General features: G+C 47.4%; 1 protein-coding gene across 1 annotated transcript in view; it reads left to right on the top strand.

The window, feature by feature from the left end:
• Positions 1-27,013, top strand: part of RSPH9 (radial spoke head component 9) — a 60,741-nt gene that overhangs the window by 3,199 nt on the left and 30,529 nt on the right. The window contains 1 exon segment of the mRNA XM_086925585.1: positions 2,750-2,915. Within this exon segment, the coding sequence (XP_086781711.1) occupies positions 2,750-2,915 (166 nt within the window).

Below are 27,013 nucleotides of genomic sequence, written 5' to 3'. Positions count from 1 at the left end.
AAACCTTGGTTCAATGATAGCCTAAATGCGGACAGAAGCAGCCTTAGACTAGCTGAACGCACTTGGAGATCCACTCCCTCCATGGATCTTTTAAAAATCTTAAGACTCAAAAGAAGTAGATACAACAAACTCATCAGAAGCACAAAACTTTCCTTCTTCAAAGCCCAACTTGACAAAGCAAGAAATCGCCCGAAACGACTATTTGAGCTGATTAAAACACAATCCAACAACGCACCCACCCAATCTCAGCACATGGCGCGCCCGCAGCCAAACTGCGAAGCGGTTGCTGACTTCTTCCTCGAAAAGTTGAACAAGATCGAATCTGATCTAAGGTCTGCTTCACTATTACTCTTACCCTCTCCTTCCTCCTCCCTCTCCACACCCCTCCCAGCCCGCTTGGTTTCTCTCCCAAAAACAATGCCTCTTGGAGTCAATTCACACCCCTCAATGACAATACCATCCTCAACACTCTCTTGACCATTAAACCCTCAAATCACTTCAATGACCCCCTCCCCCCAACTTCTATAAAGTAATGATAGGCTCATTAGCACCACTCTGGTCCATGATCATCAACGCCTCTCTTCGTCAAGGCGAGATCCCGGACTGCCTGAAGGCGGGCCTAGTGCTCCCCATCCATAAAAAACCCTTGGTTGACCCTGAAGACCTGAATAATTACAGACGAATTACAAACATTCCTACCCTGGCTAAACGACTGGAGAAATGTGTTCATGAACAACTGAGCAGTCACATTGAGCAATTCCAACTCCTCGACCAATTACAATCGGGTTTCCGCTTTGGCCACAGTACCGAAACGGCTATCAGTCACATAGTGAATGATGCTCTCACTTTACTGGACCAGAATGAAGCCTGCCTATTATTTCTTTTCAATCTCATGTGCATTCAACACTGTCAAGCATGACAATCTTCTCCACTTCCATAAATGCAGAATGGAACTCTCTGGCACAGTCCTTAAATGGTTTGCCTCTTTCCTCAACAATAGAACACAGAGAGTCCAATCCAATCAGACTCTATCCAATCCCAGTATCTGTCCACTTGGTGTTCCACAAGGGTCCTCACTCTCTCCCACACTCTTTAACCTTTTCCTGGAACCACTGCCAGTAATCCTTGAAGCCTCCAACATCCAATATCACATGTACGCTGATGACACCCAACTGTACATGAAAATATCCACCCAAAGACATCAATGCACTCAACGGAACCCTGCTCAAAACCTTAAACTGGCTTCCCTCCAACCATCTCAAACTAAAAGCCATCAAGGCGTAATTCCTCCTCATTGCACCGGCTAGGCAAACCCCCACTGTTGTGAAATATCTCTCTAATCTCACCACGCTCAACTGCACACCACACCTCATTGACTCCACAAAATTACTTGGAATTCTACTTGATAAGAACCTAAACATGCAAGAGCACATCAGAGCATCTACCAAAGGAGCAAACTTCCAGCTGTGCATCCTAAGAAAACTCAAACCCTACCTTCCCCAAGAGGATTTCAAATTGGCAGTGCAAGCACTGGTCATCTCCAGACTAGAATATGGCAGTGCTACTTTATGCGGTCTGCCCAAAATCAGCTTAGCCCCCATCAGAGCTTCTCTAAATGCGGTTACGAGACTCATCCCGGGTTCCAAGAAGACCAACCACATCTCACTGGACTTCCTTTTGAGGCAATGACACAATTAAAGATTGCTTGTATGACCCAGAGAGCGCTTCACTTTAATACCCCACTCTACCTGACAAATAAGCTGGAACTTTCTGGGGGCTCCCGGTCCACAAGGAGCACTTGTACCTTGCTGCTCAAGCCAAAGAAATTCAATAAGCTTAAAACCTACAATCATACATTCTCTGACATTGCTCTGAGAATATGGAACGCCCTTCCAGTGGAGACAAGGCTGATTCCATCCACATTTGCCTTTAAAAGGGGAGTGAAAGCTCTACTAATGAACTATGTGCTGATCTAGAAGCTTTGCTCCTCTTACCTTGAGACTTTCTTGCTATCTTAACTATTACATGTCATTTTTTGCTACCTACTGTCGCCTGCCATAATGTCTCTTTTGTTCTTGATGTATATTGCCCTAATTTTCTTTCTACCCTAGCCTTTTCCCTATGTTCCCCCATTATGTCTTGTTTGTTATTGTTGCACATTGACCTACTTGTACATTGATTTGTCTCCTTGAGCTGTGTTCCTATGTCTTATTCAAACCGTATGTAAAGTGCTCTGATACCCACTTGGGTCATGTTCGCACTATATAAAACGTATAAATAAATTAATTAATAATAATAAAGGGATGCTATACAGGTGAAGGATTCCAGTCAGAGGAAGTTTAGAGAGAGATGCAACAAGAGACATTTTTATTGATGAATGGTGCTAACATTGGTTTACTACTGCTATAATAATACTGCCCGAAGAAGCCCATGAGTGGGCGAAACGAGCTGTGTGTATGTTGGTTCTGTCCTTAAGATGAAATAAAAGAGCAATCAAGCACAAACAGACTTGTTGCGTACTTCAAAAGGAACTTTGGATTCGACTTCATGATTCTCATTTTGCCTCTAATTTTTTGTGTTCTTAAAAAGTACCAGCCATACTTCTGGTTGTATTGCCTATAAGAAGTGGATCAAGGTTGCACAGGGGATGTCCTCAATCCGAGCCTGAGTTGTGTTGTCTGCATACATGGGTGCAGGAGGGCACCAAAATCTTTTCTAATGATTTTTTCTGGATTTACATTCCTTTTAGTTTGAACTGCATTGACTGGAGTCTTCTACCGCCAGCTACTGATGAGATCATTGCGCAGTGCTCCCTCGTGAAGGGGCGATTTATGGGTGACCCATCTCATGAATATGAGTACGTTGAGAAGAAGATAGTGGGAGAAGGTGATACAGCCTACACAGAAGAAAATACAGTAAGTTAGACATTTAGCTTTTCTGATCCCAGGCCTGTGGTACAATTCTTCCCCATACAGTGTAAGAGCCTGTTTGATGCGGGTGGCCTAAGAGGCATGTTAGAGTTCTGTTTTTGGAGGAGCTGTGGGTACTGTGGAAGTGGGCTAGGAGGGGTGACGAAAGGCCGACTTTGTGCCTTTCTAAGAGTTTAGATGCTACGGATGGAAGTAGAGGGAAAGGTGTTCTGTCTGTGCTCGCTTGGCAGTAAGTGATGTCACAACTGGCACAATGCAAGCGATAATAACAGGTACAAAAATGCACACCTGAGCTTGGGTAGATTACAAACTAAAAAGTGAAAACGTACAAAAATATTTGGATTTAAAAAAAAAAAGAATCTTAACTCAAAATATTTGCTCTTAATCTTAAGAAAAACTGTTGTTCTATCTCTCCGTCATTGTAATCATTGTAAAATTTCATAAATCCATCGTTTAAAAAATTGAAAAGTAATCAAGAAACATCTTTGTAAAAGTTGGAGCCTGAACAAATACATCTGTGACCTATGGGAACAGGTCTCAGGATTGTAAACTAACATACTTATCACTCCTGGATAGCTGGCAACATGTTTTGATGCACTCTGTTCTAGATGCAAAATGCATACCCGACAGCACCATGTTCCAGACGCGACTGCAGTATTTTCTCAAGTTGCCTGACCTACGCATAGTGCACAGAGCTCTAGTTCGTCTTTTTTAGAAATCATATATAATACAAAGTGATACACTACACTTCAAGCAAAAGAAGTTATCCACAACCACTGCAAAGAAACAAGATTATCTGACCTTAATACCGTAGCTGCAGCTGGAATTCTGCGCCGGTGCTGACATAGTATACTATATACTAGGGATTTATAAGGGCACCCCAAATCCAATCTGGAGTATAGGAGTATACTTAGAGCACATGCAATCAATTTAGAGGAGTAAGCAGCTATGCTGGGGTCCTGAACAGCAGGATCCCAGCCATACTAAGAGGAAAACAGTGAAACATCAGCAAAAAGTGGGGGTAACTATAAGACACAGTTCCTACTCTCCTAAAATGTAGCCTTACGGCTAGAGGGGTCAACCTCGAAGCTGGGGAACCGGGTTAGAGTCTCGGCAAAGATGCTCAACATCCTGTGATTCTGGGCAAATCACCTAATATCCCCGTGCCAAACAAAAATTAATGTGTCCTCATGTAAGGAAACTGGTGCTCATGTAAAGCGCTCTGATACCCGATGTCTTAGGTCTAGTTTGCGCTATATAAAACTCTAAAATTCAGGTAAGTGCATCAGACTCTGTCCCCTCTGCTTTCAGGTTCTTCTCAGCTCCGATCCAGGCTTGGATCACACGGACACTTTTCCTCTTCACGTCAGCAGCACTTTTCAGCATCACGCCATTGAAAATGACGAAGATTCCCGACACCATTTGACACCTATGCACCCGGCTTCCCTGGGTTAAGTAACACGAGTACTCCGGTGCTCATATGGGTGCTGCCCTTGGAACCTTCTAAGTCTGAAAGGGTTTGCTCAAAGTCCTCTCCTAAGTGTCCTTATTCTTTAAAATTCCAACCGCGACTTTCCCATAGTTGTACGGAACTCGCGGATGTGTTCTCACACTGCACACGTCCTCCCTGGGTCACCTGTGTCCCTACCTTGGGTGGTTCCTTGGAGTCTCAGCGATTCTACGTGCTCTAGGCACTGTGTGTAGTCAAGTCTTGGTTGTTATACCACTTTCTTAATATATGGTTCGATCTCCCCCTCAGGCTCGCTGTGTTTTGTGCTATTTACTGTTGTTCTAGTACTGTAATATTGTGTGCCTTGTTCTCTAATCTCATACAGAGCTTAGTAGAGAATGTTTAGTAATAAATACATATATTTTATATATATCTTGTGTGGTTCTCCTTTCCTTTGGTCATTCAGGAAGTTATAATCTGGTAAACCAAGCTATTTTACATTCCTTTGAGATTTAGCCTTAAGGCTGCTCTCCATAGCTACCACTAGGATAGCTTTCAATAAAGTTTCTCTTTAATCTAATCATCAATAAGTGTCATTTGGACTGGTACAAGGTGCCCACTATAACTAGTGGACAGCATATACCAGGCCAACTTTTCACATTGGTGTACAGTGGGTAGGATTCAAGCTTGGTATTGCTTTACCAGATAATCTCATTGAGTGACTAACTGAAAACCACTAAAGGTACATAGGTACATATAATCAAGTCTACAATAAAGTAAATTCTACTGAACTTAGAGTGGGTAAGACAAGGGGGTTTAGTTACCACTAGGTTAGGTAGGAGCCTACACCAAATAACACTAGTATGACTTCTAGGGCAAAATCCAGTGGCTCCTTGCCTACTAAGTATGACCATGTCCCATTTCAGGAATTGAGAAACATGTGTGCATCTAGAAGAGTGAAGACAGGGAAAAACCCAAACACTCAACATCTCATAGAGTCTTTTCTGTTAGATGATCTCAGAAAGACCCCAGGGTCTGATGAGACAGGCAAGGTGGGTGGGACAGCAGAAGAGGAAAGGCCAGGAAGTGAAAACTTCTATGACATGGACTCTAATGCTGGCCAGGAGGATCAAGAGGATTGTAATTTGGACAATCCAATTCTCCCTGTGGATAAAAAAGACCCCTGTGGTCCTCTCTTCACTCCACCAGGAAGAGTTCACAGTGTACCTAGAAGATCCAGATCTCCTTCTCAGGAATCTGATCATTCTGGTACATCTGTAGGGACATCTGTCTCTCATAGGAACTCAACTGCTCACAGGAGAGAATCATCCTATGATAGAAAGTGCAGACGGCTTGAGTTTGAAAAAGCTAAGCTTAGGATCAAGAAAGAGCAGTTGGCCTTAGACAAGGAATCCCTGGAGCTTGAGAGATCTTCTAAAAAGTTGGGGCTAGAGCCCCATGGTGGCAGCAAAAGTGTCCCTAGAAGTAGAGAGCATACTCATGACCATAGGAATCTGAACAAGATTGCCCCTCACTACCAGAGGTGGGATGACATCCACAAATAGATAACTGCACTGGAGAGGGCCTGTAAAGTACAGAGGCTCCATCAGGAGCAGTGGGCAGCAATCTTGTGGCTCTCCTTTGCAGACAGAGGTAGAGACACGCACCTCACTGTTAGAGAAGAGGATGCAGTTAATTACAAAGTCTTGAAGAGTGCTATGATTGATGGGTTTGACGTAACCACTGAACAATACAGGATTACGTTCAGAGATACCCAAAAGGTACAGACTCAAGACTGGATTGACTTTATAGATTGTGCTACTGAGGCTCTGGAAGGCTGGTTACTTGGCAGTAAAGTGTGTGATTTTAAAGGATTGGACAATTTAATTATTAGGGAGCATATCCTTAATAATTGTCAAAATCAGTTGTTGCCACTAAGAAGGGGGCCCCGTAGACTGATGATAGGCAGGAAAAATAAGGAAAAACACATAGATGACTGCTACAGAACTCAACCTGCCTATTTGTAAGATAAACTATGCCCCAATGGGGTCAGTGAATAAAACATATCATAGGGCTAACTAGGTACAAGTGATCATCATCACATCACACAGGCGTTTTTATAAAATTTCTTTACATTTATTTTAATAATAAATATTCATGGAATAAATCAAGCCATAATGACATGAAAGTGAGAAACATCAGACATACGGACATATATATTTACATCAGGTCCCATACACTCGCATTCAAACCCAACAATTATCCAAAACTTTAACATTGGAAACATGCTCAGACATAATGCTCAATCAGACACATGCTAACCATAATCAGGACTATAAAATAAGGGGTCAAAGACAGGTTAACACATTAAGAGTCAATGTATAGATGATGGACTCTCGTGTGTAAGCTTTTATGTGAGGACAGTAACTGAATCCAAACACACGAGGTGGTTCTGCGCCGCAAAATCAGTTGTTGCATCAGTACCTGGTGGACTCTGATATGACCTCTCTCCATGAATTGTGTCAGAAGGCAGACAAATGGGTCAGAACCAGGGTGAGGCAGAAGGTTCAGAACCAAGGTGGTGACTCTAAGAAGTAAGATTCTAAAAACTCTGATAAGGGTGGGGAAAAGGGTAAAGACCAGAAGTCTTCTCAAGGGCCCCAAAATCTGATACTGGTGGGGAGACACAATCCAACAACGGTAAAGGCAAGAAGAAACCATGGTATCAAATCTGTAAACAGAAGACCCGTTAGACTAGTGACTGTAACAAGTCCAAGTACTCCACTCCAACCACCACTGCCCCTAAGGCAACTGTTCCCCCTAGTTCAGCTCCAAGTGGTGGTACTCAGAATAAGGGTGTAGTAGGGTTAACCCTGGGATCCGAGGTAGACTCTGGCCTAGTCAGAGTTCCCACTCAGGCTGTACTGATCTGTGATGGAGGCATGGATATGGGCTCCTTATTTGTAAGCCCCAGTAATCTGGACAAATACAGACAGCAGCCTTTAATAAATGGAAAAGAGGCCTTGGCATTCAGGGACACAGGAGCAAGTGTCACAATGGTGACAAAAGATCTTGTGGCTCCTGAGAAAATCATACTTGGTGAGATGTACCAAGTGACCAATGCTAGCAATGTCAGGACAGACCATTCCTTGGCACTTGTTAATTTCACCTGGGGAGGGGTAACTGGCCCTAAGCAGGTTGTGGTAAGTGCAGACCTCCCTGTTGAATGCTTGTTGGGCAATGATTTGGAAACTTCAGCTTGGGCTGAAGTGGAACCCAGGACTCATGCAGAAATGCTGAGCATCCCTGCATATGTGTTTGCTATGACTAGGTCACAGGCAAACATGTTATCCACTGAGCAGGCCCTGGATCCTGGAAAAATGGACCAGGCGCCTTCCAAGAAAAGGAGCAGCAGGGGTAAGGCAGTGTCTTCCCCCCAGACTCAGAATCCAGATCAGTCTCTTGAGGGAGATAATCTCAGTCCTGAAGAAGGAACTGTCCCAGAGGAGCTTGAGCCTGATCGGGGTGAGTTCTTGGGGACAGGGGGCCCATCCAGGGCAGATCTGAGCCAGGAGCAGCTGAGCTGCCCCTCTCTTGAACCCCTCAGATAAAAAGTTGCTGCTGAGGCTGCTGGGAGTGCCGGTGGGTCCCATAGGATCTACTGGGATGATGGACTCCTTTACCCAGAGGGTAGAGACCCCAAGCCTGGTTGTAGGAACTGGGGTCACCAGTTCCCCTGGGGTAGCCTGGCACGAGCAGGTAGGCACCTGAAAGCTTAGGTGTAAAGTGACTACACAACACACGCATCCACTGAGACAATAAATGCATGCAATGACGGAGACCACACCAGCAAGTTTTTGATTTCAATCAATTAATTTTATCTAAGACCAAAATCAGGGTGATCAATTACTCACTACATTAATACATTTCATGGGATAACTGTGAGCTTTTATTTAGCACTTCATTTTGCAGGTGTAGACATTTCATTACTCGGCATTACTGGTTTCATTAGGTCATAACCAAACATTTCCTGACGCTTGACTGGATAGGGCATTAAAGATCAGGCCACTTCTCACTAGGTAGGAATAAAACTACTTATGCAAGAATAAAACATTTCCTTAAGGAGGAATAAGCAGTGCATTAAATGAGGATAAAACATTTCATTAAATGAAAACATTTCATTAGCCGCAGTAACCATTTCTTTTCATTAACCAACTGTAGCCCCCTTCGTCTAGAAGTTATTCAACATTTCATCAGGGAGGCAAACAGTGCATTAGGCCAGATTACTCATTGTAGGAAATAGAAATAAACCCTTCAATTGAACAGGGCACGTCAGCTAATATCATTCCCTCTAGCAAGGCCTAGCAGTAGCCAGTAACCAACTACTCCTCAGCCGGGGGTTAACTTTATATGGATTTGGCCCCCAAAGGTCGTTTAGGGCTCTGGCCCAGTTCAGAGGACTTTACAGTGTCATTCTGGGCCAACGGGGCCCAACCACAGTCTTCCCTCGGAGAGGGGCGAGTTTGGGTCTCCCCGGGGGGTTACCTTGTTCTTCGGCCCCCTCGGGCCCTTGCGGCGGTGATGGCAAGCTGGGGGAGGGCTCGTGCTCTTCCCTGAGCCCTCCGATGTGCACCACTCTGTCGGGGCCGGTCGTGGCACAGCAGGGCTACACAGGGCCCGCGCTGCTGTTGTAACTGGGCGGAGGGGGCTCACACTCCTCCAGGCCCCCTGCGGGTGGATCTCCGGCCTGATCTTGGGTTCGCGCGGGTGCTGGGCCAATCCAGGGCCTTGCCGGGAGAGGCGCGGCATGGGCTGACCAATGAAGGCGTGCGAGGGCGGGGGCACGGCCTGTGACACGGCCGGGCGCCCCCGTCACGCGGGGCGGGTGAGCAGGCTTCAGGGCCTAGCGCGGCCCACTACGACCTTTCGGCGGCCCTCTCCTCACACCGGGGGCCGCCGCGACATCGCTGGCCACTGCGGGTAGACCCTATCAGGGATTCGGGCCCCCTGTGGTGACAGCGGCGCTGGGGCAGCCGGGAACACTCTACGGAGCGGCGGCGGCGAGTTCAGCAGTGCACTTCACAGCGCTGCAGGGGCAGTTTTAGCCAAAGCGCTTCGTGGGCAGCAACTGTCTTTAGAGTCCCAGCGCTTCACTGGGGCATAGCACTGCAGGGCCACAGCGCGTCACAGACAGGGAGGCGCTTGCTGGATATGGCGTCTCTGGGGCACAACAGTCGGGCCGCACAGCGCTGGGATTGGTAGCAATGTTGAGGCAGATTTGGCAGTGGAGATATGGCAGGACAGCAATTCAACCAGTTTAGTCAGGGGGAGTTAGGGAGGACAGTGCAGGCCCAGGAGAAGGCGGGGGGGCGCAGGTGCAGCACAGTCCAGTACCTGGTTGATCCCCCAGTAGTCCTGGTTAGCGCAGGTGAGCTTCTTCTTGGCGCTTGTTGGTTCTGTCGCCCTTTGGTTGAAGTGGATTCTTGGTTTCTTGAGGGGGGGGGGTTTGAGTTGAAGGCTTGTCAGCAGGTCACTTCAGGTGGTCCCTGGGTTCCCCTCCCGCCGGGCCGGTCAGTGGGCTAGTTCAGGGTTCCTCACTCTACTTGGAAGGCAGCACCTAAGCCCTGTCACTCCCAGTGGCATAGGTTCCTGACTAGGCCCTAATTCTCCTGCATAGGGTCCCCCAGGTCAGTGATGCCCCAACTGACTAGAAAGTTTCCCTCCCTTTCCTTTTATAGCGACAAGTGGCAGTTGGCAGTGGCAGTTGGTGTCCACTCCCCTATTCTGGAAGGTTCCAGGAGCTTCCTCACTCTGGCTATGGGCAGGCTGGCATTGCAACAATGTTTAAGGGTTCCAGCCAGCTCCTGGCTACTAGAGTGCGCCTAAAAAGACCACGCTGCAGTAGCAGGGGTCAGTGGCAGCCATGTTAGGGGAAGAGAGCACCTGCACCTTAGCATTGATAAGCAATGGGAAGGTGCCCAGAGACCTAAGGCCAACAAAAAAAAGTGGAAAATAATGAGGCAAGGGCAAAAAAAATAGGGAAAGACCACCCTAGGGCTGACAGGTCTAACACTGGTACTATCAGGAGGTTGGTTATACCTCTGAAGTTTAGGGGCTTCCTATTGACACTGGCACATATCCCTTTAGCAGGTCACCTAGGCCAAAACAAGACTTGGGACAGAATTGTCCCTTACTTTCATTGGCTTCATATGTCAGAGGACACAAAGGAGTTTTGTCGCTCCTGTATCACCTGTCAAGCCAGTGGTAAGGCAGGTGGTACCGCAAAGGCCCCCTTGATACCACTACCTGTGGTGGGAGTTCCCTTTGAGAGGGTTGTGATTGACATTGTTGGTCCCATGGATCCTCAAACTGCATCTGGGCACAGATTCATACTGGTGGTGGTGGACCATACCACTAGGTATCCAGAGGGAATCCCCCTTAGGACTACCACAGCTCCTGTGGTGGCAAGGGCTCTCCTGGGAATCTTTTCCAGGGTGGGCTTTCCTAAGGAGGTAGTATCAGACAGGGTGTGAGACCTGGGGTCACCAGCTCTCAAGGGGAAAGCATAGCGCGAGCAGCAAGGCAGCCAGGGGCTTGTGTGTAAAGCAGCTACTTAACGCACACATCCAAGAATCAAGATCTTTTATATAGGCTTTCAAATAGAGCGTTGCATTGTTAACTCTTTAGAATTTCATTGAGACATTTCATGAATCGCATTCAGGTTACATTTCCCATAAATGGGTGAACATTTCAATACAATCATAACCAGCTCATCTAGCAGTGAAACACTAGTTGACCCCGCCTGTCGTATCAACCTTTCTGACAGGCAACGGGGTGACTGTATTAACCTGGAGGATCCTACAAGAAGCGACTATAGTAATGAGTTTAAATATCACATCAAACCTCTCATGGATGCTTTTCCTTCAAGGTACTAAAACATTTCGGCAAGTACTTATCAGTCCAACAAGGATCTCCAAAGAACACAACCTTAGTTATTTGTGACAAGCTTTTCTTCCAATGAATTCCGGTTGGCTTGCAACCTAGATCAGATCATCAGAATACTAAGGAAGCCCACCTCTGCAAGAAAATTCAGTACAGTGAAGTGAATCTCCCTCTCATTTCAGGCTTGTAAATACGGTGCACCATGAACATTTCAGCTTGTAAATATGGTACACTAGGAACATTTCAGGCTTGTAAATATGGTAGAGGAGAACGTGTTTAACCCTCCAACCACCAAACTCAGGAGGCACATTCAGAAAGGGGCCAACGGGGCCCAGTCTCAATCGACCCCGGGTGAGGGGCGACCTCGGGCCACACTCGGTCTACCGCCCTCCTCCCCGGGGGTTACCTGGTACCTTCAGCCCTCCAGGGCCCTTGCGTCGGCTGAAGTCGGCCGGAGAAGCTTCCGCCGGCTGGGGGGACCTCTCTCTGCCTGGTGCGGTGCTCAGGGGATGCAGGCACCGGCGCTGGGGCAAGGCGGTTCCGTGATGCGGGGCAAACGGGAGGGGGCTCTCAGGCTCCACGGCCCTCCTCCGCGACGTTCCCGGGCTTCCCCGATTGAAACAGAGGCACAGGGACGGCAGCCAATTGCTGCGCAGCTCAGGCGGGGGCGCGGCTGATGTCGCGGCTCGCGTCCCCCGTCACGTGATGAGGGGAGGCTGGCTTCGGGCCTAGCGCGGCCTGGTGAACTTGGTGCAGCAGTGAGTTGGCCTGGGACGTTAGCGCCTCCGGCCACAGCACGATGACGGCGGGCAGCGCTCCACAGGGTCAACCACTTCGCAGCAATTCACAGAGTCAATTACTTCACAGCGCTTCACGGGGGCAATTACTTCACAGCGCTTCGCGGGGTCAATTACTTCACAGCGCTTGGCAGAGTCAATTACTTCACAGCGCTTGACAAGGGCAATTACTTCACAGCGCTTGGCAGAGTCAATTACTTCACAGCGCTTGACAAGGTCAATTACTTCACAGCGCTTGGCAAGGGCAATTACTTCACAGCGCTTGGCAGAGTCAATTACTTCACAGCGCTTGACACGGGCAGAGAAGAGCAGGCTGGGAGCAATTCACAGCGCTGGGCCCACAGTACAGTCAGGGACATACAGGATGGCCCAATTGTAGGCAGGAGATGCGCAGGGCAGCACAGTCCAGTACCTGGTCCCAGAAAGCAGTCTTCTTGGCGCTTGGATGGCTCTGCGCCCTTGGTTGCTCGTTTCTTGAAGTTACTGGAGGGGGCTGATGATGAGTGGAAGGCCTGAAGAATTTCTCTTCAGTCACTGCAGATGGTCTCTGGGGTTCCCTACCACTGGGCCAGATCAGGGGGCTAGCTTAGGACACCTCACCCAGCTTAAGAGGCAGCACCTAAATCCTGTCACTCCCAGTAGCATAGGTTCCTCACTAGGCCCTCCCGCCTAAACTCCTGTGTGGGTTCCCCAGGTCAGTGATGCCCCAACTGACTAGAAAGTTTCCCTCCTTTTCTTTATATAGTGTCAGTTGACAGTTGGCAGTGGCAGTTGGTGCCTCCCCTATTCTGGAAGGTTCCAGGAGCTTCCCTCATTCTAGCTATGGGCAGGCTGGCAGGCTGGTATGGCAACATTGTTTAAGGGTTCCAGCCAGCTCCTGGCTTCTAGAGTGCACCTAATCAGACAACGCTGCAGTAGCAGGGGTCAGTGGCAGCCATCTTGGGGGAAGAGAGCACCTGCACCCTGGCATTGATTAGCAATGGGAGGGTGCCCAGAGTCCTAAAGCCAACAAAAAGTAGGTGTGAAAAATGAGGCAAGGGCAAAAATACAGGGAAAGACCACCCTACGGCTGACAGGTCTAACACAGGGGTACAAACTTTATGTCTAGTTACGTAACAGCTATGTGGAAGAAGTAGCCCCACCCCCTCAGCTCTCTCATAACACCCTCCCCATTCCCCCTGCTCACACTAACTCAAGCACCAGCCTAACCTACACCCGTTCCTCGGGCAAAACCACACCGGCTCACTCGAGAAATACCCCACTCCATCCCCCCCACCACTACCGATCAGAAGACGCACGCCTCTCCACTCCACCTAACCCTCCTAACCCCAGATCCCCCTGCCCCAACCTACTCCCTCAACCTAACACGCCTCCTAACCCCTCCCCTCCCCTTTACCGCAACAACCTTCAAAGCCCCTGTCGCAACCAACAGCCCCAGTTGGATTTGCCTCCCGTACCCCGGAGACAATGGAAGTAATAAATGAGCGCCTCACACACATAGAAAAACAACTCAACTCCCTCCTACCTCTGTCCCCGATTCACCTTTCAACCATAACTGAAAACCTGTCCCTACTACACAGCCAATTCAACACTATCACCCAGGCCATCAATAAAATCCTTCTCAACACCACTAGGCCCTCCTCCCCCTCCAAACACTTGACACCCCCTCCTTCTCAAATACCAGTGAGCCACGTCAACAGCCGAATCCCCAGACGTCCAACTGGTGCACCTCCCCTCGCAACTCCCAGTCCCTCAGACCAAAAAGAACGACCCCGGATATGTCTCCAAGAGAGGCATTGACAATCGCCAAAACTTATGATCCCAGAGAAACACAATCCCCACCTTTCAACATCCAAGTAATCACTGGTATAGGTAGAGACAACAACCAACCTAGGCCCACTAAGCGTCCACCCCAATGAACAACTATCCCCCAAGTTCCCCCCTCCTCCCAAGCCCATTCCAACAGGGACATGGTAAACTGCATGCTTATAAAACTGCAGATCCGCAGCCAAGCATGCTATAGAGCTTGCTGATGCCATACTGAGCAACAGCACTGACATTGCGTTCCTCACCGAAACCTGGCTGAATGAAACATCTTGCCCGCTCCTTGACCTCCTAGTCCTCCCTGGCTTCTCCATTATTAAAAAAGACAGAATTGGCCAACGCGGTGGAGGCATTGCCATCATCCACAAGAACAACATCAACATAGTTGAACTCCATACACACTCCTTCTCAAACTCCGAATACCTTAACACCATCATAACATGCCTAAAAAACAAAGTAACAAAATGCCATCTCATCTACCATCCCCCAGGAAATTCTCTGGCTTTCAATGAATTCTCAGTTGAATCTGGAGAAGCAAAGTCTAATCTGTTCAGCTTGCCATGCGGAGTTCCGCAGGGATCATCGATGAGCCCCACGCTTTTTAATTTATACGTAGCCCCACTAGCGCAAATAATAAGGAACGAGGGATTCACCCCTATATCCTACGCCGACGACACCCAAATTGTGGTGTCGATAAACAAAGAGGTACAAGACACAGCAGCAAAATTCCAATGCTGCATGACAAAAATCAGCCAATGGATGCAAACGAATTGTCTAAAATTAAACGGCGATAAGAGTGAAGTACTGATACTAGGTGGCGACACAAACATATGGTCACATTTATGGTGGCCCACAGATATGGGAAGATGCCCAGATTCGTCAGAAAAGGTAAAAAACCTAGGAATAATGCTAGATACCAACCTCTCTTTTGACGCACAAGCAAGCAAACTAGCTTCATCACTCTGGTACATCCTGAAAATGATAAGAAAAATACTACCTTACATACCACATGACTCTCGGAAAACGGTGGTGACGGCATTGGCCTTATCCAGATTGGATTATGGAAATGGTCTATATGTTGGAGCAAGGAAGAAAATTCTACTTAAATTACAACGCCTGCAGAATGCAGCAGCAAGGCTGATACTGGAAATCCCAAAGTATGAAAGAGTAAGCCACAAACTTAAGAGCTTACACTGGCTCCCAATAGCAAGTAGGATAGATTTCAAGTCACTATGCTTGGCATACAAGGCAATAAATGGAACGGGATCAAAATTTTTAAAAACACACCTACAACTGTATGAGCCAAATAGACTTCTGAGATCTGGACAAAGGAAACTCATAAAAGTACCCAGATACAGAAGAACAAACTGGGGAGGCAGAAGCTTCATAGTGCAGACAGCAAAGATGTGGAACCAATTACCGCTGGAATTAAAAAACAGCCCATCCCTGATAACCTTTAGAAAGGGAGTCAAAACATGGCTTTTTGCTAAACAGCCCTAACTACATACTTAGGAGTCAGTGGGAATATCAGCGCCAAGACGCCTTTTGGCATTCGCGCGCTATACAAATTTAAAAATCAATCAATCAATCAAAAATCAATGATCAAATCTCGGACCTTCTAACTCAGTGCTCCCTAGCAAAATTTGACATCATCATCCTGGGTGACTTCAACCTCCCTTGGAACAATGAAAATGACACTGATATACATTCCCTAAATGATCTCCTTCTCACAAACGAGCTCACCCAACACTGCAAGGGCTCCACCATAGATACTATCATAGCCAAAAGCGAAACCATAACCATAAATAACATTCTCCCAGTCGACTGGTCAGACCACCACATCATCCTATTCAGCATCAACCAAACAGTAGCTTCACCAATCAAAACTCAAATCACCCACCAATGGTCCAGAAATTTCAAAGACATCCCCCTCCCTGCCCTTAGAAACCATAACATCACTGCTCCCAACCTGTTCGGACAACCTCAACACGGCTGAGCTCACCGCTCTGTACAACAGAACAATGACAACTACCCTTGACAAACTAGCCCCCCTAAAACTTAAACGAGTCAGAGACATCCCCTCCCGAGCTCTGGAGAGGGAACCCATCCACAATCAACCTCTCCCACCTCAGGAAAGAATGCAGTAACTACAAAAAACACATAATCAAGGAGAAAGCCTCCTTTTTCCGGAACGCATTAGACAAAGCCAAAAACTGCCCCAAAGAACTTTTCAACATCATCCAGAGACAGACCTCCAAACCCACCAAAGCTACCCCCACCTCCAAACTTCAGTGTAATAACCTAGCTAAATTCTTCGATGACAAAATCTCCAATATTGAGCTCTCCCTACATCACCACTCTCAATCCCAATACAGTAGATCCCCACGCCTACTGAAACCTCTCCCATCCCCAGCTCACAGCATGCTCACGGAAGCCGAGACCTCTCCTCTATCGACCCCCAAAGTCACCCCGCACCCCAGTCGCCCATCCCCTCCCAAGCAGTGGAAAGACTTCAGCCCTCTCTCAGAAGAAGACATTTCTAATGTGATTGCTAACTCCAAACCCTCCAATCATTACGCAGACCCTCTACCCGCCTCCTTAGCTAAGAACCTTAACCTTACCCTAACACCACTGTGGACCAAGATTATCAACAGCTCTCTAATCAACGGCCTGATGCCCGACTGCCTCAAACTAGGCAAAAAACCTGATACTGACCCAAATGACCTAAAACATTTTAGGCCCATCACCAACCTCCCTTTCCTAGCCAAAATCCTGGAAAAATGTGTTCTCTCCCAACTGAACCAACACCTGGAATCCAATAACCTACTCGACTCACACCAATCCGGGTTCAGAAAGGGATGCAGCACAGAAACCGCTATACTAAGTGTCGGATTGTACAATGTGGTCTAGTGGTTGGGGTGGAGTTGAGAGGGAGGAACAGGAACAGGAGGGGCCAGTGACCGGAACGAGGGCAGTTAGAGCAGGGACATGAAGCAAGGTGGAAGCACGCAATAAAGCTCCGTTACTTACAAGTAGTGGTGTCTGTGGTCATTGGTAGCAGGATGCTACAATTGGCGACGAGGGTGGGATGAGTAAAACCCCACAAGCCACAGCACCGCGTGGAATCATCCTGTGCCTGCAGCGTCGAGAAGCGAGCTCCGCTGCTGAAGGAAAGCGGCACCAAGAAGAAGGAACCGCCGCTGTACGGAGCTGCCCCAGAGAGAGGCTGGCAGCCGGTGACCCTGTCCCTCGGAGGGAGAAGAGAGGGAGCCGCAGTGACGAGCGTCGGAGCGCTCAAGAAGTCGGAATAGTTCGCGCCAAAACGCGACATTGCTGGATGCACGTACCCCCAGCATCGGTAGATAGAACAGAGGTCGGGAGCCCACCCCGACTCTGCACAGTGCCCAAGAAGCGGAAAGGAGCGCCCCGGCATCGCACCAGAAGACCTGGCGGTAAGCGCTGTCGAGCGCGCAGAACCGGAGCGCGAGTGGCCCAGGCGTTAGGTACCTCACGCCTGATGCGTGTGCCTTTGACACGCTGTCGCCGAGTGGAAGCGGCCCCCCCCTCCCCTAGCGCAGCGAAGCGGGAACTCGCTCCACCCTCACCTGTGGACACGTGAGGGACCTGGAGGAGCGCTGACGTCCCTGAGTCCGCCCGGCCCGGTGAGTGAGCACCGAAATGCAAAACAAGAATAAATAGAAAGCAATGAGGGCCCAGATCTCGTCAAAAACGAGATCTCCAAGTCGGCGGCCATCTTAGAAACAGGCGATTTCCTCCAATCCCCTGTCAGGAATCTGAGTCGGCCATCTTGAAGTCAGGCCAATAGAGGTAAACAAACATCAGTAAGTGTAAGCTAACAAGCACTGACAAACACAAGGGGACAACCAAGAAATCAAGCATTGGCACCTAGGTTGTATCAAGCATTGGCAAATGCAGGAAGGATAAAAGAAAACAAACACAGATAAGTGCAAGAGGTGCACCAAGAAAACAAGCACGAGTGAACGCAAGAGAAAGTCATCAAACAAGCACGAGCACATGCAAGAGGTGCAGCAAGAAACAAACACAAATAAATGCAAATTTCACGTGCAAACAAACACGAGCAACCGCAAGTCTTGAAGGAAACAAGCACTGGTGGATTGAAATGAACAAACGTTGATAAATTCAAAGTGGCAGAAATCCAACAAGCATTGGTAATTGCAAGAGACAGATAAAGGCAACAGTAAAACCGCAACAGCACAACAAGCAGAAGCAAGTGCAAGGGTTCACAATAAATAATCATGAACGAAGGTAAAGAGAAAACAAGCACGAGTCGACGCCCGAGACTAAACAAGTAAACAACCACGAGTACATGCAAAAAGTGCAATTTGTAGACAAGCACAAGCAGATGCTGGAAATACAAATGAAGCAAGCACGAGATAACACAAATAACAAACGAAGACTATCTTGAGCACAATTGAGCACTGATACAAACAACAAGGAGTGTGATGAATCGTAGTGATTTTAACACACCAGCACCAGTAATAGGAATGAAACAAGCATTGCTACCTACAAATGAACAATAAGGAATCAGTCTTAGCAACCTTAAATGAACGGATGTTGGCAAAAGAGGCAAGGAAGCGAATGAACAAAAGCAACTGTCAGCAACAAGCACTGGCACCTACACGGTTCACAGCGCGCCAAGCACAAGTCGAGACCGGAAACAAGCAAAGACTGCACTGAACATAAACAAGCACGGACGACCACAAACTCCGAAGTCAGCGAGCACGAACAAACGCAGATCCAGAATGTAAGAAGTACGAGCAAAGACAAGCGCCAAAGTAGACGTTTGGCACCAAGTGAAGACAAACAATTGAGCAGAGTGCACAGTCCTGTAATCCGAGCAGATCAGAATCTTCCTCCCTCATGGCAGCGGGAAAAGCAACTCAACGGTCTAATCCCTGTATTGAAGTGCCACCCCCAGTGACACAGACTGACACTCGGAATCTGGGTCTCGAATGGAATCGGTGGCTGGACTCCCTGGACGACTTTCTTGATGCAATCGATGAACAAAGGGATGGACAATGTCTGACACTACTCCTCCAGCTAGTCGGTCATGAGGGCCGTCGCCTAATCAGATCATTTCCCAAAGGGGACACAGAGAGCTATGGAAGACTCCAAGTGAAGCTACGTGCCCATTTTCATGCACTGGTGGAAGTGGATCATGCTCGCATCGCGTTCCATACAGCGCGGCAGGAACCAGGAGAACCACTGCCGAGGTTCATTACCCGGTTACTAAGTCTGGTACCCTGTTGCCACTTTAACACATTTACTAATGAGGAAGCAGTTCGACTCCGAATAATCGAAGGTTGTTCAAGCGCAGACACGAAGCGCAAGATTCTTCAGGAACAATGGTCGCTAAAGAGAATCATCAGAGGGGCCGAGGCTGGAGTGCGAATAAAAGCGAAAGACTTCTCGAAAGACGTGCAATCAAATGCAAGACGCATGGATGTCTGGAAAGAGGCACCCCTCATGCCTAAGGGAGAGGCCCAGGAAACAAACAAAGCTGAAAAGAGGGAGGGTGAATCAGAGTCAAGAATCCAGAGACAGAACGTCATGGAACACTCCAAGTCACCATCACAAAAGACAAGGACGAATCAGGATTGCGAAAGCGGTACGGATGCAACCTCATGGAGCTATTCAACCTCAAGGAGTCAGTCAACAGATGAGGACACTGATACAACCTCACAAAGTTATTCAACCTCAAGGAGTCCGTCAACTGATGACGAGAACGATTATGAAACAGATGAAGTGTCAAGCAGGACACATCACACCCATGGACAAGATGGCAGACTGCTCAACAAGAAGGTAAGAAAGATGACCTACGGAAGAAGGGACCTATCCCGTCAATGCCGGGAACCAGCACGCGGACAACCCCGGCCATCCTCCCGCCATGCACTAAAGTCCACAGATGAGTCCGAGGAAGCATCAAGCAGGGAGACAAATCACCCCAATGACACGGACGTTAACACAAACAACAAGCGAGGAAAAGAAACCAACCGCATGAGGAGTAGCAAGCCACTCAGACACCGGAAAGGGAGAGGCATGTGCACTACAGACAGTTGTGTCAACGAGAAAGCGGAGAAGAGACAATTGATGTCCCGTGTCAACGAGAAAGCGGAGAAGAGACAATTGATGTCCCGTGGAGAGGGTGAAGACCAAATGCTCCGAGACCAAACTAATGACGTAAACGATCCCCCCACAGCAACAACACAGAGGACACAAAAGGAAACATACCCACGGAAATGCTCCGTAGACAACTCCGACTCCAGAAGCATGCCATCCCAGAATGCCAACTCAATAAACATATCAGTCACGACGCCCTCAAAAGAACGTTCTCAGAGGAAATCGGCAACCGACTCCTCCGAGTCGGAAGACATGTCTGTCCGATCATTTGGGTCAACAAAATCATGGTCCCGACCACAGCCATGGCATCAATCACCCGGACGCACAACAGAACCAAAGGACAACACGTCAAGTCAGCCATCGCCACCTCAAGACATGAATAAGATACCGTCACCCCTGATGGGGTTAGAGAGGTTGACTAAAAGAACTGATGGAAGGAGAACAGAGAGATGGGACAATATCTATTCAATGGCAAAGGACTATCCCGTCACCCTACGGGGAGGACCGAACGTGGTGACAGAAACAAACTGCCACCAAATGAGAGACAAACAGACACATGACCAGGTGGCCAAGGGTCTCGCCAGCCTCAACCATGAGCAAGAAGGGAAGAAACGAACAGTGGCAGCACATGAGGCCAAGAATCAAGACAGGACACCCACCTCAGATAGTACACTGACGTCTGGCGTGCCCGACGGTGCACCGATGAACAGTGTTGCTCCCAACCGGACGAGACAAAGAGAAATAACCGTACAGGAGGGAGTTTGGAAGAAGACTGGAACATTATCCACTCCTAAAGAAGATCAACCGTCAACAGAACAAGAGTCACCAAGGCAAGCAGACTGCCACTGCCGAGTTGAGCCAGCAGCAGTCACACAACATGAAAGTACCATGACAACTGCGGAACTGGATAATAAGCCGCCCATACACAATGGGTCACACTCTCAGAAGTGCAATCCGGTAGTCAAGGATGTCTTGGCTAAGACGCCGGAAAGAGTGATCAACGTCAGGACCCCCACGGATTCGACGCTACTGCTACTCGAAGAACAAGTTGTCCGCCAACCTGTGTGGTGGACTGAAGAATTGCGAACACTGGGGAAATTAAGTTCATTTTGTTAAGAAGGGGGGAGATGTCGGATTGTACAATGTGGTCTAGTGGTTGGGGTGGAGTTGAGAGGGAGGAACAGGAACAGGAGGGGCCAGTGACCGGAACGAGGGCAGTTAGAGCAGGGACATGAAGCAAGGTGGAAGCACGCAATAAAGCTCCGTTACTTACAAGTAGTGGTGTCTGTGGTCATTGGTAGCAGGATGCTACACTAAGCATTACGGATGACATTCCCAACTCCCTCAACTCCAACAGATGCTGCCTACTCGTCCTCCTCGTTCAGCTGCTTTTGACACGGTCGATCACAACTTACTCTTAGACGCCCTACAAAAACGTGTCTGAGCTGATGGCAATGTCCTAAAATGGTTCTCCTCATTTCTACATAACCACTCCCAACTCATAAAAATCAAAAACTCAATGCCCGACACCTCCCCCTCAACTCGAGGTGTCCCCCAAGGCTCAGTCCTCTCCCCCACACTCTTCAACATTTCAGGTCTTGAGGTCCTTTCTGAACGTGTGCAGGGTTGGGGAGCATTTGATGTTCACCGTGCGCTCGTTCCAGGTCTTTGTTGCGATGTATGTCGAAGGCTCTTCCTCCGGTCTTGTTTCTGCGGATGCGGGGGACCTTTGCCAGGGTGAGGTCGGCGGAGCGGAGGTTTCGCTTGGGTGTGTGGAAGGAGAATCTCTTGTTGAGGTATTTGGGTCCGATGTTGTTAAGGGCTTTGTAGGTGTGGGTGAGGAGTTTGAAAGTGACACTTTTCTTGACGGTGAGCCAGTGAAGGCCGTGTTGGTGATGGGTCATGTGCTCATGCCATGGACTTCCGAGTACGAGTCTGGCAGCAGTGTTCTGGATGGTTTGGAGTCTGTGTAGGAGAGGTTTGTTGATTCCGGCGTAGAGGGTGTTGCCGTAGTCAAGTCTGCTGGTTATGAGGGCATGGGTGACGGTCCTTCTGCAGTCAGAGGGGATCCTGGCAGGTCATGCAGAGGGAGGAGTTGAGGATGATGCCAAGGTTACAGGCGTGGTCAGTGGGGGTGGGTGGGTTCCCGAGGGCGGTCGGCCACCAGGTGTTCCAGGCGGTGGAGCAGGGTCCGAGGATGAGGGCCTCGGTCTTCTCCGAGTTGAGCTTCAGACAGCTGTCCCTCATCTAGACTGCCACATTTTTCATTCCTTCCTGGAAGCAGAGTCTGGTGTCTTCTGGATTCTTTGTGAGGGAAAGGATGAGCTGAGTGTCGTCAGCGTAGGATACAATGCAGATTCCATGTTGTCTGATGATGGCGGTGAGGTGGGCCATGTAGGTGTTGAAGAGCATAGGGCTGAGAGATGATCCCGGTGGGACTCCGCAATTGATGTTGGTGGGTTCCGAGAGGCGACGAAGGATTGGATCCATTCGAGGGCAGCTCCTTGTATCCCTGCATCGTGAAGTCTGGCTGTGAGAGTGCGGTGTGAAACGGTGTCGAAAGCCACAAAGAGGTCTAGCCGGATGAGGGCCGCTGTGTGTCCCTGGTCCAGTAGCATGCAGATGTCATCAGTGGCAGCTAGGAGGGTGGTCTCGGTGCTGTGGTTTCTGCAGAATCCACATTGGGAGGCATCCAAGATGGAGTTATCTTCGACGAAGGTGGTCAGCTGGGTGTTTACGAGTCTCTCTGTGACTTTGGCCGCGAAGGGGAGGAGAGAGATGGGCCGGTAGTGTTTCAGATCCGTGGGGTATGCCGTAGGTTTCTTGAGGAGAGGTTTTGCCTCAGCCCTTTTCCAATCATCTAGGCAGATGCCAGATGTGAGGGAGGTGTTGATGGTGTTGGCCGAAAGTGTATGCTGTACTGCTGGTTGGGTGATTGGGGGTGGAGCACAGTGTTTTAAGGCACAGTTGTATCAGACGGAGAGGAGCACTGTGTACTCCCCTTGGACTGCCACAGGGCCTGGCCAGTGTTATGTGTATCTATAAAGCTCACTATCACCTGCAAGGGTATCCTGGTGTAATGCAGAAGCCTGTCGCGTCATCCCTGCAGCTTTTGTTGGAGGCCTGATGTCTCTGGGCCCAGCAATATCAGGCCTGGAGTTTTTGGCCCCAATAGTTCCGGGCCCGAAACCCTTATAATTTTATTCTGAATTATTTTATCCCAAGCTCTCCCTCCAGATAAATTAGCACAACTTGTAATGAGTACCTTGGTAGGGATTAAGGCCTTTGAGTGTGAACTACGGGGCATGTTTTCTAGTCGTGGAACCAAATGTGAGGGTGACGACAATGCCTGCCCCTACTAGGGAAAAAGAAACAGACCGTAGGGAAAAGGAAACTACGTCTTGGTTTGCCCACATGTAAGACAGGAGAAAAGATGAATGTCGACAACATTCACGTGGTGTATAGGGCTAAATAAGAACAAATACATATTTTACATTCACTGTAATTTCAGATCATTTGCCACTTCCAAGGTGCTATTATAGTGCCACAAAGAACCGATAAATAGTTCCATAACTATAAAGCTTAGAAACTGGGATTTCTTGGGACTGGCTCTCTGAAATTCTCTGAGTATTAAGTGCTTTGATGGAAGACCAGTCAGCTTGGCCTTCTATTCAGCTTTATTGTTCATGTTAATTCAGGCAGGAAATACAGGCCTAGCTCTTCCCAAAGTAATGATACAGAATCGAACAAACAAATTGTATTGGCTGTAAGGGAACTACAAACCTCAAGGTCTTTTGGATCATTGTCTCCCAAGAACCAGAGCCTATGCCTGATAGGTACATGTAGCTCTCTCTCTTCTTCAGTCCACTTCAACCATAAACTCAGTTAAAGGATTGCAACTTCTCGAGAACTGTAATCCACCTCTCATCATGCCTGAGACCAAAACACTCCCCTTATGAGTTACCGCCATAACCTACACTCACCAAAGGAACAAGGAACTCTTCGATCCTTACTAAAAACAGAGACATTTGAACAAGGATCGCCGAAATATGTATTTTGTAGGAATGTATCTATTGCTTTTAAAACTTCAAATGTTAATATCGATCTGCTGCAATCTTGGACTCCTCTCATTTGAAGCTTTTTTTAAAACAGGTTAAGCTTCGATGTAGACATACAACACTGCTCCTTATTATCATTGCATAAAATATATGCTTATACTATTGTATATAAGAAAATGCAGCAGTATAATAATTTTAATTTAAAGCATGGAGTCAGGCGAAGTATTATACTACTCCGTGTTGGGATAATTCCTCTAAAATCATTTACTTTTCAGTGGTCCCCAAAGGAAGAAGCCAATAGTTTCTGTGATCTGTGTAATGGTGGGGTGCAAGACCTGGAACATGTGTTATCCACTTGTCCAAATCAGACTGTTGTAGAAGCTAGAAAGAGGTTTATACAACCAATTCAAACAAAATGTAGAATTAACTCGGTTCAGAACCTGATCTCTCTTTGTAAGGCCCCGCCTACACTCGTCAAACTGAATGCAATAATACAATACAATTGTTTCAAATAGAGCTCTGGGATTGGATCTCTCACTCATCCTCACCCTACTGCCTGCCTGAGTGCAGCGAGCAATGTCAGGAAACCAGAACAGTTTCCGCACGGGCCACACTGCAACCAAGCACTCCTTATAGTGCATCGACCTACCCATCTACTAATATGCTTCGGTGTGAAGCTCTACAGAAAGGCAACCATAATACAATATTAAAATACAATGTTAGATCACATTCCTGTGCTTTTGTGCTGTGCACTGAATCTTATAACGTTTTACTTGTGATAGTCTTCCTTTTGGTGAGATGATCCTGTGCTGGAAAAAGATGATAATGATAAATCTCAGTGAATCTCTGAGATGGGCACATTTACTTCTATCTAAAGATCTCTTGGATTCTCAGTGAATATTCCCTTTGACCCTCTTTCCATGATTCCCCTGAGCCTCCAATGATTGCTTTGTGTGTCACATTGTGTCTCTATTATTTGCTTGCTCTCTCTGCCCATTGCTTCCTCTCTCTCTCTCTAAAGCTTTGAAAACTAGAGTCTTACTTTTTATTTCATTCATTGGACCGTTGTCCCCTGAACATTACATCTTTTTATAATTAACGTTTTCAGTCTGTATCAACTATCTGCTTATATGAGAGGTGCTCAATAACGTTTTGAAATACATTTGGCATGTCTGTTTTATCCAAGGTTGGATTTTTTTGTCAAGCAGCAAATATACAGTTTGGCAATTGTGCTTTAAATGATGGGAGAATAGGATTGATAGGCGAATATCTATGGCCTCTATCATAGCAATTTTCTGTGGGTGTAGAGTTTATTTGAGTAAGTCAGGCCAGGAATAGGAAAGAAAGTAAATAAAAAATTAAGCAAATTAAATTCTATGTAAATTATGTATGGCCTCGAGTTAGAGATTAAGATATTAAGTATCCGAGTAAAGTCAGTAGGAAATAATGCTATGTTTTGAGCATGAAGAGTTTGAATAACTAAAGCACGAACATAAGGATTTACAAAGAGTAGGTTGAAGCAAATCTAGGTTAGTGTGAAAGTGAAGAGAAAAATAGAGTTACTTAAGTAAAGTGGAAAAGTAATTCCATAGGTTATGAAAGTAGTACATGAATTGAAGTAGGAAAAGAAGAAATGCACTTGCTGAGTCTGAAGCCAGGCACATCTGTAAAGAGATAGATACATTTGGTATGACAATAATGCCCTCATTATACGTGGCTTGAGAAATGGGACCGTATTATTCCACTTCTGGAATTACCAATACCAGGAATACCAGTAACTGTGTGGGTGTAGAAAATCCAGCCTATTACAAGTTGGTCCTTGAAGGCTCACTAAACAATGAGAAATTACCATAGAAATCTGTAATTCTGGGCACGATTGCCCTGGCAATTCTTCATTTTCACCCACACTTTCACCAGAAGTGATATCTCCAAGTGAAAGTAAAGCGGTCCGTGGTGTGTGGTGTTCCTGCGGATTTCGTAATTCTAATGGGACCAGTAACTACCGCTACCTGCCCCATCTGAAGTAAGTGGCCATCCATGATGAGAGCCTAAGTGCTGTAGTCATAACTATATGCGAGCAAAAAATTAATTAATGAAATTAGAAAAGCACAAGAATTTCCAAAGCAACTAAGATGGTGAACAAGGGTGTAGCGAAGCCCCCGCTATTCCAGCTTAAGCAGTGGTGCCTGGGGCAAATTAAATTGTTTTACTGTATTACGGCCCTTCTTAACATTCTGATTTAAAATCTTTTTTATTTGAGAATACAAATAACACAAAGGATACCTAGAGATACAGAAATAGCTCACAGAAAGGATGACCGAAAACAATGCATGGATAAAAACATACGGATCTGTCATGAAATAATATGACTGAGATACATAATACATAAGTAATACACGTAGCAAATCACTAAACAAGTAATTACAGTTGGAAGCATCGACCAAACAGCCATGCATAGTAAAGTGGTCTCATGGAGCAGAAACGAAGAGAGAAAGAGGGGAAAGGAGAGAGTGGAGAGAAGCGGGGGGAATAGAGGGGGGGGGGTCTAGGCAGCAGCACCAGTACGTAAAACAGTAAGCTTAATTCAGGACAGCAAGTTCACAGTTCCGGGGTTAATATCCAATATGAAGCCCTAAACGAGGTGTGAGGCTAGGTGCAAGTCCACCAACCTGTCTAAGGTGGGTCGTAACAAAGCTCTAATGAGTCAAGTAAGCTCCATATTTTGGTGTGGGGTTTTTGCCAAGAGGAGGAATGGAGGATGTCATTATCTGCTCCCCTCAGGGAGGTCAGCCATTCTTGCCAGAGATTGAAGGAGACCTCGGAAGCACTCTTCCATTTACTCAGAATGAC

Source organism: Lissotriton vulgaris, chromosome 6 (genome assembly GCF_964263255.1).
Source record: "Lissotriton vulgaris chromosome 6, aLisVul1.2, whole genome shotgun sequence".
Taxonomy (NCBI): Eukaryota; Metazoa; Chordata; class Amphibia; order Caudata; family Salamandridae; genus Lissotriton; species Lissotriton vulgaris.
The sequence above is the reverse complement of the archived record's forward strand: the minus strand, read 5'-3'. Positions and strand labels throughout refer to the sequence as shown.